General features: G+C 35.0%; 1 protein-coding gene across 4 annotated transcripts in view; it reads right to left on the bottom strand.

The window, feature by feature from the left end:
- Positions 1-393: 393 nt before the first annotated feature.
- MIOS (meiosis regulator for oocyte development) overlaps positions 394-12,639 on the bottom strand; it is a 34,229-nt gene continuing 21,983 nt past the window's right edge. For all 4 annotated transcript variants that reach the window (XM_043872297.1, XM_043872295.1, XM_043872294.1 and 1 more), the window contains exons 9-12: positions 9,638-9,790; positions 7,934-8,138; positions 1,724-1,853; positions 394-628 (exon numbers count right to left, since the gene is read on the bottom strand). In XM_043872297.1, coding sequence (XP_043728232.1) covers positions 532-628; positions 1,724-1,853; positions 7,934-8,138; positions 9,638-9,790 — 585 coding nt within the window. In that variant the 3' untranslated portion in view covers positions 394-531. The remainder of the gene's footprint in view (positions 629-1,723; positions 1,854-7,933; positions 8,139-9,637; positions 9,791-12,639) is intronic.

Below are 12,639 nucleotides of genomic sequence, written 5' to 3'. Positions count from 1 at the left end.
AAATAATTCTCCAGTGTAGGGTGTTGCGGGGTGGGGGGCATTCTTTCTAATTCTAAAAGTAAAAACCCACAATTTTATCTAAAAGGAAACTAAGCATGGTTGAGCTTAAACTACTGTCTGAATCACTAAATTATTCATATTATTCTATTTCAAAAGTGTGCAGATTTTACCAAAAGATATCCAATTTCAACATAACAGGTATGGGTTCAAGGTCTGTTCTTAGTGATTCCAGAAACTGCTTGCAGAGCATTCACAATTTCAACAAAGCCCAAGAAAAGTTCTTTCCAAAATGAATGTTTTCAACCTACTGGACAGAATTCATGCTCACACACCGATGTTCATTTCAGTAGCATTTGTCTCTGTGAAGTACATCAAAATCACTCAAACATCAAATTGCTGATTTGATAGAATGATTTATTTTCCCATAACAGGAAAGTCATGAGTGACTTGTTCTGAGGTATGTTTCTGAGCTATGAAGGACATCTATTTGGAAGCTCTGCACTTGAAGGCTCCTCTTTAGGTGACAGCACTTTATGGCTGGACAGTCTCTGCGGGTACCAGATTCCCTGTTGTGTCCAACTGCATACATTTACATGTGCATGCAGACACAGGACACTCGGCGTGATCCCTGAAACACAGGTCAAGTCAGTTAAAAATCTAAACTACACATATGTACACACATTTATCATATCTGTAATGCAATTTTTCAAAATGGCATTTGGAAAGATACAGGAATTAAAACCTGAAGACCAAAAGCATTAAACTAGAAATAAACACCAAGCTGAACATGGGGGAAAAGTTACTGAAAAATGAACAGCTTTACTTTCTAAATATATCTCATTTACAGTTATGACCGTAACAGTCTGTGCTCAGAGTTTAAATTTAAGCCAATGCAACAAACTGGGTGCAAAAGTTATAGCAATACAGGGCCACTGATACCACTCAAGGTGAAAATGAAAGTGGCTCAGTTGTGTCCGACTCTTTGTGACCCCCACGGACTTTGGACCCCCATACAGTCCACGTAATTCTCCAGGCCAGAATACTGGAGTGGGTAGCCTTTCCCTTCTTCAGGGGATCGTCCCAACCTAGGGATCTAAACCCAGGTCTCCCACATTGCAGTTGGATTTTTACCAGCTGAGCCACAAGGGAAGCCCAAGAATTCTGGACTGGGTAGCCTATCCCTTCTCCAGGGGGTCTTCCTGACCCACGAATCGAACCTGGGTCTCCTGCATTGCAGGCAGATTCTTTACCAACTGAGCTACAAGGGAAGCCCTCAAAGTAAGAGTTAAATATGATCTTGAGTCTCCTTTGTATGAAATGTTCATTTTTTACATAACAAGCTTATATAAAAGATAACTATTACAGAAGTTTGACATGTATTCTATCATTTAACTCAGTTACACACTATACATTATATTTGATGGGCTATTCAGTCAGTTGTAAAAAACTGTAAATATATCCTCTCCCCAAATAAAGTTAAATAATGCTTTTCAAACATTTAACCCATACATTTATTAAAGTTTCTTAAATCTTAAGTATTAATTTTATAGTTTAAGATTACACAAACTAGTGATACAAATGTCTGCACCATCTGTGTTAACTTAAGTGACAGTAAAAAACAAACCCACCCATCCTTTGGCTGTATAAACCTGAAGTATTTAAAAGGCCCTCTGCTTAATCTCCTCTGATCCCAGGCCTACTAAAGAAGGAATGCGCTGATTACCTGAACCAACTAAGCATGTGTCCGGCATGTCCACCGTGCCTGCAGTTGTGACACCATGTAAACCAGTTGTTAAACTGAGCCAATTTTTTGTCCTTGCTCAAGTCTACTTTTTCATCTGATTTGGATCCTCCTATGGGTTAAAAACAATGATCTTCATTAACTATACCATAATACTTGATTCAAAATTTCTTAAAAGGTAGATCTGAAATTATGTCAAAATATAAATCACACATCATATTGAAATAGCAGTTTTAATGTTAGAATGTAGTTTAGATTGAAAAATACCAAATAACCAGAATTTCTTATATTTTTAATAGTCAATAATAAGTGGAAAAACAGTCATTATCAAACCTACTAAGAAGTAATCCTAATTAACAATTTTAGAGAAATAATCAGTAGTTTAAAAATCTTCTCATAAAGAAAATACCAAGTTTGGTATACAGGTGAGTTCTTCCAAACATTGAAGGAACAGGTAATTTTCATCTACACAAACTTCAGGGCTTCCCGATTGGCACTAGTGGTAAAGAACCCACCTGCCAATGCAGGAGACGTAAGAGACGTGGATTTGATCCCAGGGTTGGGAAGATCCCCTGGAGGATGAAATGGTAACCCACTCCAGTGCCTGGAGAATCCCATGGACAGAGGAAACTGGCAGGGTGCAGTCCACAGGGCCATACAGAGTCAGACACAACTGAAGCGACTTAGCACGCACACAAACTTTTCCAAAGTATAGGAAAAGAGGGGAAATTCCCCAATGCCTTTCATAAGGCAGGTATAACTTTGCTAAGAAAACCAGACAAAGGTAACATAAGAAAGATTATTATAGGCCAACCTCCCTCCTGAACAGACATAAAATCCTAAATAAAACATTAGCAAACAGTATGATTTAGCAACTCCCTGGCGATTTAGTCACTGTATCGTGTCTGACTCTTAAGACGCCACAGACTGTAGTCTGCCATGCTCCTCTACCTACATACTCTCCAGGCAAGAATACTGGGGTGGGTTGCCATTTCCTTCTCCAGTGGATCTTCCCAATCCAGGAACTGAACCCAGGTCTCCTGATTTGCAGGCAGATCCTTTACCCACTGAGTTACGAGGGAATCCCTTAGCTTCCATGAAAATGAACTAAAGAAACTTCTGGGCATGGGAAAGGAGACATATGCAGGAATGTTCGTAACAGTAAAAATCTGGAAAGAAACAAATGTCCAATAGCAGAATTTGTGTTACAGTCATAAATGGTAAGTAGTAATAAAAATGAATAAATCACAACTACATTCATCACTGCAACAGAAACTAAAAAACAAAAAAAAACTCCAAGGCTGAGGAACAACAGCAAGTCAAAGGATATATGCCATTTGATTCATTTATAGAGTTTAAAACACGACAAAAGTAAATGTGTGATAGAGCTACACAGACAAGCAAGAGACTAAATTAACAGATGATTTAGGACAGTAGTGAGCTTTGAGGAGGATCCCAAAGAGGTGTGAAGAGGAAGGGAGAGATGATCCAAGGTACTGGCATAGACAGTATTATCTTAAGCAGGGTGGAAGACTCACTGACGACTGATTTATCACAGTACGTGATGTGTACATTTCTATACATTTGTATGAGAGTCCACAAAAAATTGAAGAAAAATGTTATTTATACATGTACATTCACACACACACATTGATGTAATTGCAATGCTTGAAAAATCCTCATTCTATTAATTTTGGCCACCTTAATATGTTTCATTTTGTTCTAAAACAGCAAATCAAAATATTTTATGACCATATATAGAGAAAAGAAAGATAAGTAAAAATGTTAAGCTTAAAGAAGCAACTGTGCACGTATTAAGACATAATGCTATATTCAAAAGTTCACTGGGTCATTGCTGAATACACTACTGCTGGACAGTCGTGCAGACAGTTTTTTAATATACTTATCTTTTTTTATAGTGGTATGAAGACGAAAGGATGTAAAGGTGGTTCAAGGATTTAAGATATACACACACTGAAATTCTTCCCAAAAGCTTAATAAAAACAATAAATAATGAAAGGAAGGAAAAGTGGGAAGAGAGAAAGAAAATATAGACCTTTTAAGGATAAAGCATTTTATACTTTTGTGTATAGTTCTCACTGGTGATTTCCTCTGTTTTTGTAACTTCTAATCCATAGAGAAAACAGACTGAATCCAGGACGGATTAATTCTTAGGCTTCTGATAAAGCTTAAAACAACAGCACTACCTCACTGCCATGTGAGAAGGCTTTTAAAGTTCAAACAGCTTTTATTTTATTTTTCAATTTTTAAAAATAATTTTTATTTTAAAATTTTATATATTTGGTCATGCCAAATAGCATGCATGATCTTACATCCCCACCAGGGATGCAGCCTGGCCCCTTGCAGTGGAAGCACAGTCTTAACCACTCAATTGCCAGGAAAGTCCCTCAAACAGCTTTAAATTTAAAAGATTTATAGTAAATCATGAAGGTACGTGCCACAGAATAGGTAAGGGGAAACCAGAGTTTCACTTAGGCACTAACTAGAATAACAATAACAATAATGATGATAATAAGAAGAAGAATAAACTAACATATAATCTAACTTTTACAAATATATCACATCGAAAAGTTAAGCTCTGTAAGGGCAGGGATTTTTGTCTGTTTTGTTTACTGTAACATTTCTAGTACTTGGAAAAACAGGCACTAAAACACTGTTAAATAGATAATGTTTATAGTTTTTAACGCTACATATTAGTTTATAATTTATAAACATAACTAAATATGTTATTACAAATTCAATGAGACACCTCAAAAGCAGTCCAACTTTGAAAGCACAACTCAGTGTAAAAATTTGGAGCCCTCAGTTAAATAAACTTATGGAAACTCTGGGTATTTGCACCACAAAGCATGATTGATGGATGCCATCTCTAACTGCAGACAGAGCTACAAGGAGGTTTGTACACCTGAATCTTTACACTGCCATGAGCCAATATTTGATTTCTATAGAGTCCTATTTTACTTCAGAATTAAAGAGTCTTCTGATTTTACAGAATAAAAAAAGAAAATGCTTACTACTTAATAATTAACTCAGTTCAACTCTGCCTTTAAAGATAAGAATCAGGCTCCCCTAATTTTCCTACATTGTTTCCTAGACTCTGTCATAGTCATCTACTCAGTAGTTTCCACAGACTCACAGTAATTACCGTCTTTACTAATCTCTTTACTCTAGTACATACTTTGTACTCTGTCTACAACCTGGACAGGCTTCTCTAAAATCTTCACATATTTAATTCTATCAAGTAATTAGCCTCCAACTAAAATAAATAAATGAAAAAGAAAAAAAAACCTTTATATAGAGGACTAGCTTAAATGGCATCTTTATTTTGGGCGGGGGGGGGCGGTGTGGCGCGGGGAAGGAGTTTCAGATAGAAGCAATGTTATCTTCTTTCAAAATTCCTAATATTTTCTTTATAAAATACCTAAAATACCCCTTATTCACCTTAGAGAGCCCAGTGTATTTAAGAATTTGAAATGTTTAGGGATGTTAGAAAAATAATGAGCAAATATTAAATTACACCCTCTGGAAAACTCTGAGGCAGCATCCTGTAATTAAACACATCAGTATTTCTGCAATGAAATATGTGAAAGTTCACAAACAAGAGAAATAAAAACTTTAATAACCTCATGTCAATTCTGAACAGATTTTTTTCTTTTTCCAAATGAGATTTTGAAAATTCAAAAAAAATCCCCTAAACTTTGGCTTTTCAAATCTTACAGAGATTTGGGAATGACAGATAAAAGGACCTGTGGACAGGCATGCTCAGCTGCTCAGTCATGCCCAACTTTTTACAAGCCCACAGACTGTAGCCTGCCAGATTCCTCTTGTACGTTGAACTCTCCAGGCAAGAAAACTGGGGTGGGTTACCATTTTCTGTTCCAGGGGATCTTCCTGACTCAGGGTTTGAATCTGCATCTCCTGCATCTCCCACACAGGCAGGTGGATTCTTTACCACTGGCACCAGCTGGGAAGCCCCAAAGATTCTGAACTAGCATTTATTTTCTAGAACATATGATTTACTTTATGTTAGCTGTCCATGCTCACTTATACATTTATATACCACAAGCTCCACCAGGATCTTTGAGTCATCCTAGCAATCAGCCTTAACTTAATTTAGGGCATTAAACAAGTATTCAAATTTATATTAAGAAATTATTTCTGCAGCAAATTAAAAAAAAAATTTGAAGCAAATATGAGAAAGTTTTAAGACTTGATAAACCTGGGTGTTGAATTTTCATTAAATTAATAACCTCTATAACAGAGCTTAAAATGCCTTATGGTTTAATTTTCTTCAAATTCAAGAAAACTGTTTTTATCTTTTCTTACCTGTTTCACAAATAGAAAAACCTGAAAAGATAGTTTTCTAGCAAAAAGCAATAGCACTCTAGCCATTACAATTTGCTGAGACTTACAGTCCAAAAGACATATTAAGTTCAATTATTTCTAAGACTCTAAGTTCACATAGAACTTATTGGATGCCATATTTTGCCTCCTTGTTCTTTCATTGTAGTAGATTTTTATTTCAAATTGTTATTTTCTATTTATTAGTAGCAACGCCTTCCCTGGTGGCTCAGATGGTAAAGAATCGGTTGTAATGGGGGAGACCTGGGTTCAACTCCTGGGTTGGGAAGATGGAGAAGGAAATGGCAACTCACTCCAGTACTCTTGCCTAGAGAATTCTATGGACAGAAGAAACTGGTGGGCTACAGTCCATGGAATCATAAAGAATTTAACACAACTGAGGGACTAACGTTTTCTTTCAAGGTCATTAAAAAAGTGATCAACATGCAATGTAAAAAGTGAAAGTCTTTGATTAAAACAAGTCAAGACTAATGTGCATTTTAAGCATTACATACTGCATTTGTTAAAAAAAAAAAAAGGTGGTGGTGGGGGGCGGTGGTTGGCGGGGGGGACAACTTCCCTGGGCCCGTGGTTAAGAATCGACCTGCCAACGCAAGGGACATGAGTTCAGTGCCTGGCTCCAGGAACTAAGATCCCACATGCCACAGGGCAACCACGTCCACGCGCCACAACGCCTAAGCCGCACGCCCTAGGGCCTGTGCTCTGCACTAGAAGTCACCACAATGAGAAGCCCATGAGCAGCGACACAGACCCAGCACTGCTAAAAATAAGTAAAATAGGCAAAATAGATAAAAGAAATTCATTTTTTAAAAAAAGAATCTATTTTGAAAAATAGTAACTTAATGATACTAGCAAATCTCTTTCAGATGTTAAGGTAACAATAAAACAGACTACTTACAGGAATAGTTACAGAACAGAATTATAAAACTTTGTAAGTAGGAGGATCTCCCAGTCCAACACTCCGTATATAAGTGGGTTAAAGTGACTCTCAATCTCACAGACTAAACATCACAGAGCCAGAACTAAAACAGGCATTCTGATATCAGATGCAGTTCTTCATTCCTTATTCATTTACCACTATGCCAGATATTCAAGTGTTTCTAATTAAAATTTTTGCTTTACTGTGATTTTCAACTTATATAAATAGCTGAAATATTTCCAGCCACTATACATTTATAGTCGATTATCTATTGGTCTCAAAAATTTTCTCTGTATGTTTACATTAAGCAGTATACAATAATTCTAATACTTTTAACCATTAAAAAAGTACATATATTTATGAGATAGCTGACAAACATAGCAGAAACAACACCAAAACTTAGAAGGACAGGACTCTGACTTTTAAGTTAATACTTTCTGTATATATTTTCACAGGCAGATTCTGAAGATGAAGTAAGAGAAAATGTCAAAGTGCTTTGAGACGATCAAAAGTTCTTTATGCACACAAGATATCTGTTACTAGTTGAGGCCACAGTGACTTTTTAAACATAAAATTTTGAGGGAGCTCCTCTTAGAAAAAGTGGTAAGAAAACTGTATATGATTATTTAATATTTAAGCTCTTCTTACAAACTTTAAACTGGTAAGCATGTGAGATTAGAGATACTGTGGATAGAGATTTTACTTTTAATGTATAGATTTTATAAATTATAGAACACAAAAACTGCCAAGCAAGCAAAGTGGCTTGCTCTTAGAAATAATATAAACCCAAGGTGGTATGTCTTTTATTTACAACATTATTAAATCAATTATGTAGAAACAATTTCAGCTCAAAAAAGTATACTGAACTATTATATAGAATTATGTCATACCAGGACAACTAGAAACAGGCGTTCCCATGTTAATTAGGCAAAGTGCACAGCGAGGAAGGGGTTTTCGGCAGCCAGGGCAACTTGTGACTTTAGACTTCGTTGGTGAGCCGCTGACACCGTACTGACTGAAGCCTCGGCCCTGGTGGGGAACCGTGGAGCAGCTGTAGGAGATGGACTTGCCACAGAAGTTGCAACTCACAAACACCTACAAAACAAACGAAAGGAGAAGTGAATAAAACGCAAACGTCACGAATAAAATTTAAAATGACTAAAGCTTGATCCTGACAAATTAGTTTTCAATAATTTAAAAAATTTTACTGTATACTGTAAGTTATCTGCTAAGTTGGCTAGTTCTAAGACTTCCACTTAGCAGTTACATTATTTGAATACTTCTTGTTACTTTGTTTAGTTATATTCTTCCTAACATCACTGACAGGTACAGAAAAACCCAGCAGCATTAGATTCCAAATTTTAGGAATAACAAAGACTAAATAAGAGTTCACACTGGGACATTACAAAATATCCTAATATGACTTTTGATACAAATTTCAACGATATTCTGAACAAAATTTTCTTGTGAAGAAAATACTCATTTCCCAAGATAAAAAGGAGTCAAGGAGCCTATAATAGTAAATAGCTAAAACTTAGGAATAATAGCAATATAAACTGTTCATTTTACCTTTATATTAAACTCCTAGACTCTCAAACACTTATGATACAGAGTAGTAACAAATATCATGTAACACTACTTCATTAATATTCAGGTTGTTTTAAAAAAAAAAAAAATATTCAGGTTGTTTTAATACAAGCAGTAATTTCTCAACTTTCTTTTTTTTTTTTTTGTTTCTTTGTTTTTTTTTTTTTGTTTTTTTATTTTTTTCAACTTTCTAAAACAGGAAAATAGCACCATCCAGTGCTCACATCGAGGATATACCTGGCTGTTAATGATATTTAATGCTTGTAATCAGATACAGAGATCTCATATCAAGTGCTTTATGTAATAATTGATCTCATGCTGCTTTTTTTAAGTCAAAGTACAGTTGATCTACAATACTGTATTAGTTTTAAGTGCACAGCAAAGTTAATTCAGTTTTACAGTCTTTTCAAGAGTCTTTTAGGTTATAACAAGACACTGTGCTATACAGTAAATTCTTGTTTATTTTAAATAGTGCTGATTTCATGTTTTTTAAACTACTGCTTGAAGAAATAAATTTCTACGTGTAATTAGACATATAGACATCTATGTATGTACAATTAAACAAGTCCTGCCTTATTACATATAATAGTGCAGAAAAACACAACACCCAAGTGCAAAGTTTAAGAACATACAGTAGTTAAAATTTGAAAGGTCTTGGAATATACTAGAAAGCCTCACGCAGACAGTCTTAGGACTGAGTTAGGTTTGCCTAAGATCCTCTAGGCCTGCTGTGGTTTGTTCTGTGTTAGATTAAAGTGCAAGACACTGAGAGAACTGTTAGAAAGTGTAGGATCAAAAAAACATGAAAACTAAAGACAAAGTATAGTCTGGTTAGACAAAGACATCAATGGGAACTCAACATGAGCAAAAGAACAAGTTTATTAATAACAATTTATTAAATTGAACCCTCAATTTACCCAAATAACATGCTGTAAACACTTTTTTTTTTTTGGCTGGGCTATTAGGTACATGTTACAATTTGATTCTCTCCAAAACAAAGCACTTACCTGTGCTAAAGGCTTAGAACTGGGATCCAACTTACTCCTGTGAATATCAAATTCAGCTCGTTTGTGCCAAAACCTCCAGGCATCTAACAAATTTCTATAATTCTCAATCCAGTACTGAACTCTTTCATCTTTAAGAACATCTAAAGGAGAACCCTAAAAAGAAAACATGAATTATTTAAGTTTTAAAAATTGTCCTGGCTAAACCTGAAGAAGATTCTAGGCAACATGTGAGTAGGAGTCACAAGGGAAGAAACAGGCTACCTTTTTGTCAAAAGCTGGCTCTTAGCAAGGATACAGATAAAACAGTTGATGGAAGCTCCATTAATTTAAACTGGCTTCTACCAATAACATACATATGCACTGTGTATACTATTATACCTGGCCAGGGAAGTGTAATTCTCTCTTACTTAAGTTTAAAGACCTGGTTGAATGTAGTAAAAAGTCAAAAAAACGACGTAAATATTTTTTTTCTCTCAACAATTAAAACTTCTAAATTGGCAAAATATATTTACTATCTCATTCCAAATACACACCAAAACTGCTCAATCACATTTAAAATAATACTGAGCTTGGTCCTTTCAATCTAGCACTACGCTGTGAATTCAGATGCCATTTTAGTATACCTATCTATCTGAAAATTAAAACTGCTTATTCTCCCTGGCCTTCAATTAAAACATGTATTTATCTCCATAAAAAAAAAAAAAGCAAGAAAGAATCCAAAACCGAACAAAAAATGCTTAGTTCTTTGACCCCTAAGCCATGGTGAAAAGAAATACTTTCTTTCCCTTAAATTTACTTTAGATTCCTTCTCACTAACAACTTCAATTTCCTGCCAGTAAGACTTTTCTGAAAGCTGTATTTTCTCTGGCAGCTGTGACGTTCCACATTTCACCTATGCTTGCTTTGAGTTTTCCTATGTTGCTTTTAGTTCTTATTCAGGATACCATCCTTATCTTCCCATGATGAAAAGGCAGAAAAAGCCTCTATCCTCAATGATGCAATGGGAATTAATGTGAAGCCAAGTTTTTCCAGTTCTGTTTTGGGGCCACAGAGAAAAGTGAAATGTCAGAGAGAACTTCGCATTCATTTTATGGAAAAAAGAAACCTGTAACAGCTAATAAAGACAATCTACCTTAGACAACTCATCAGACAGGAGAAGCACGTCTTTCACCTAGTAATTGGGTATTAATTTCAGTTACCAGAAGAGTTAAATTTAGCTAAAAGAACACATGAAAAACTAATAGTTGACAATTTCACTTTTTAAAAAAGTAAACATCTACTGGACTCCTAGTTATGACCAACTAGCCAGAACTAAATCCCTGATTTAAAAAGAAGACTCAGAAAAATCAGAAATTTCCCTATCCCACTCTTTCCCCTTCTGTGGCAATAAGGATAAACTAAGAAAGAATCTGGTCAATTTCATATGTGGTAAATCTTCTCTAGAACCATTTCAATAAAACTTAAAATCAAATTCTGAAAATGTGTGCAGAGAAAACAGTTCAGAGATTAAGTCTGATCAAATTAGAAGGACTTGAGAATATTATGGGCTTCCCACAGTAGTAAAATTTAAGACCAAAGTGATCAGTAAGTAACCGAACTTCCAAAAGCATTAACCAATGTACTTCAGCAGGAAAAGAAACCAGATTTCTATAGTGGACTGCAAACAATGTCCAGTATTAAATTAAAAACAAAACAAAACACTAGACATATTAGAAACAGGTAAATTGTGGTTCAAAGTAAAGGAAAAAGAAAGTTAATAGAACTAAACCTTAAATAGCCCTTATGTTAGAATAAGCAAAGACCTCAATCAACTATTAGACATGTATTCAGACTTAGAAAAAATAGTGTTTTAATTATAAACGGATAGGGAACTAAGCTGAAAAATGTAAACAATAAAAAAAAATTGAGACTCTAGGACTAAAAAGTACAATAGCTGAAATTAAGAATTCCCTGGAAAAACTAACATCAGATGAAGGTGAAAGAATATCCAATTAACACATCAATAGAATTTATCCAGTTTGAAGAACCGGGACAAATGAAAGGAAAATGAACACAGCTTCAGATACCCGTAGGACAAAATCAAAAGGTTTAATAACAATAGTCCAAGAAAGGGAAGAGAATGGGGTGAAATGAATGAGGTAAAAAAAGATATACTTAAATAATGCTGGAAAACTTCCTAAATCTGATGAAAAACACTGACTTGCAGATCCAAAAACCTGAGTGAATCACAAGCAGGATAAAAAGAACCACAACTAGGTTCAAGGTTTAAACTGCTAAGAATCAAGAAGAAAATCTTGAAAGCAGCCCAGGGGAAACAAAGACAATAATATCTGATTTCTCATCAGAAACAATGGAGGCCAGAAGACTGTGAAACCACATCTTTAAAGTGTTGAAAGAAAATGAGTAAAACAGACATTTTCAATTAAAATTAAGCTATGAGACTGTCACCAGCAACTCTGAACTATAAGAAATGCTAAAGAAAAAGGCCAAAGGAAATGACAAGAGATGAAATTTGAGTCTACTGTAAGGAACAGACAGTAAAAAAAAACAGCACGGCCAATAAACAAATATAAAAGCCCATATTTTCATTCTTCACATAATTTACATAAAAGACACCCCGACTGTTAAGAGTAAAAATACTAAACTATAATTTGGAGTTTATAATGTATGTGGAAACAAAATATATGACAATAGGACAAAGGAGGGAGATTTGTAAATGGAATTACACTGTGATAACATTTTTGAAACATGAAATATGAAGCAAAAAGCAGACAATGTCAGGTGTGAGGAGAAAGGGTGAAGTAGGAAGCATGATGTACCAGGTGTGAAATGTAAACTATAAGGAGTTAAATTGTTGACTGATGAGTTAAGGATGCATATTGTTAGACCTGGAGCAACTACTTAAAAGAAGAAGAAAATGAAAAGGAGTATAACTAAAAAGCCAACGGATGAAATAAAGTAAAATACTAAAATAATTAGTTTGAAAGAAGGCAGGAAAGGAA

Source organism: Cervus elaphus, chromosome 18 (assembly GCF_910594005.1).
Source record: "Cervus elaphus chromosome 18, mCerEla1.1, whole genome shotgun sequence".
NCBI lineage: Eukaryota > Metazoa > Chordata > Mammalia > Artiodactyla > Cervidae > Cervus > Cervus elaphus.
This window is presented reverse-complemented; position numbering and strand designations above follow the sequence as displayed.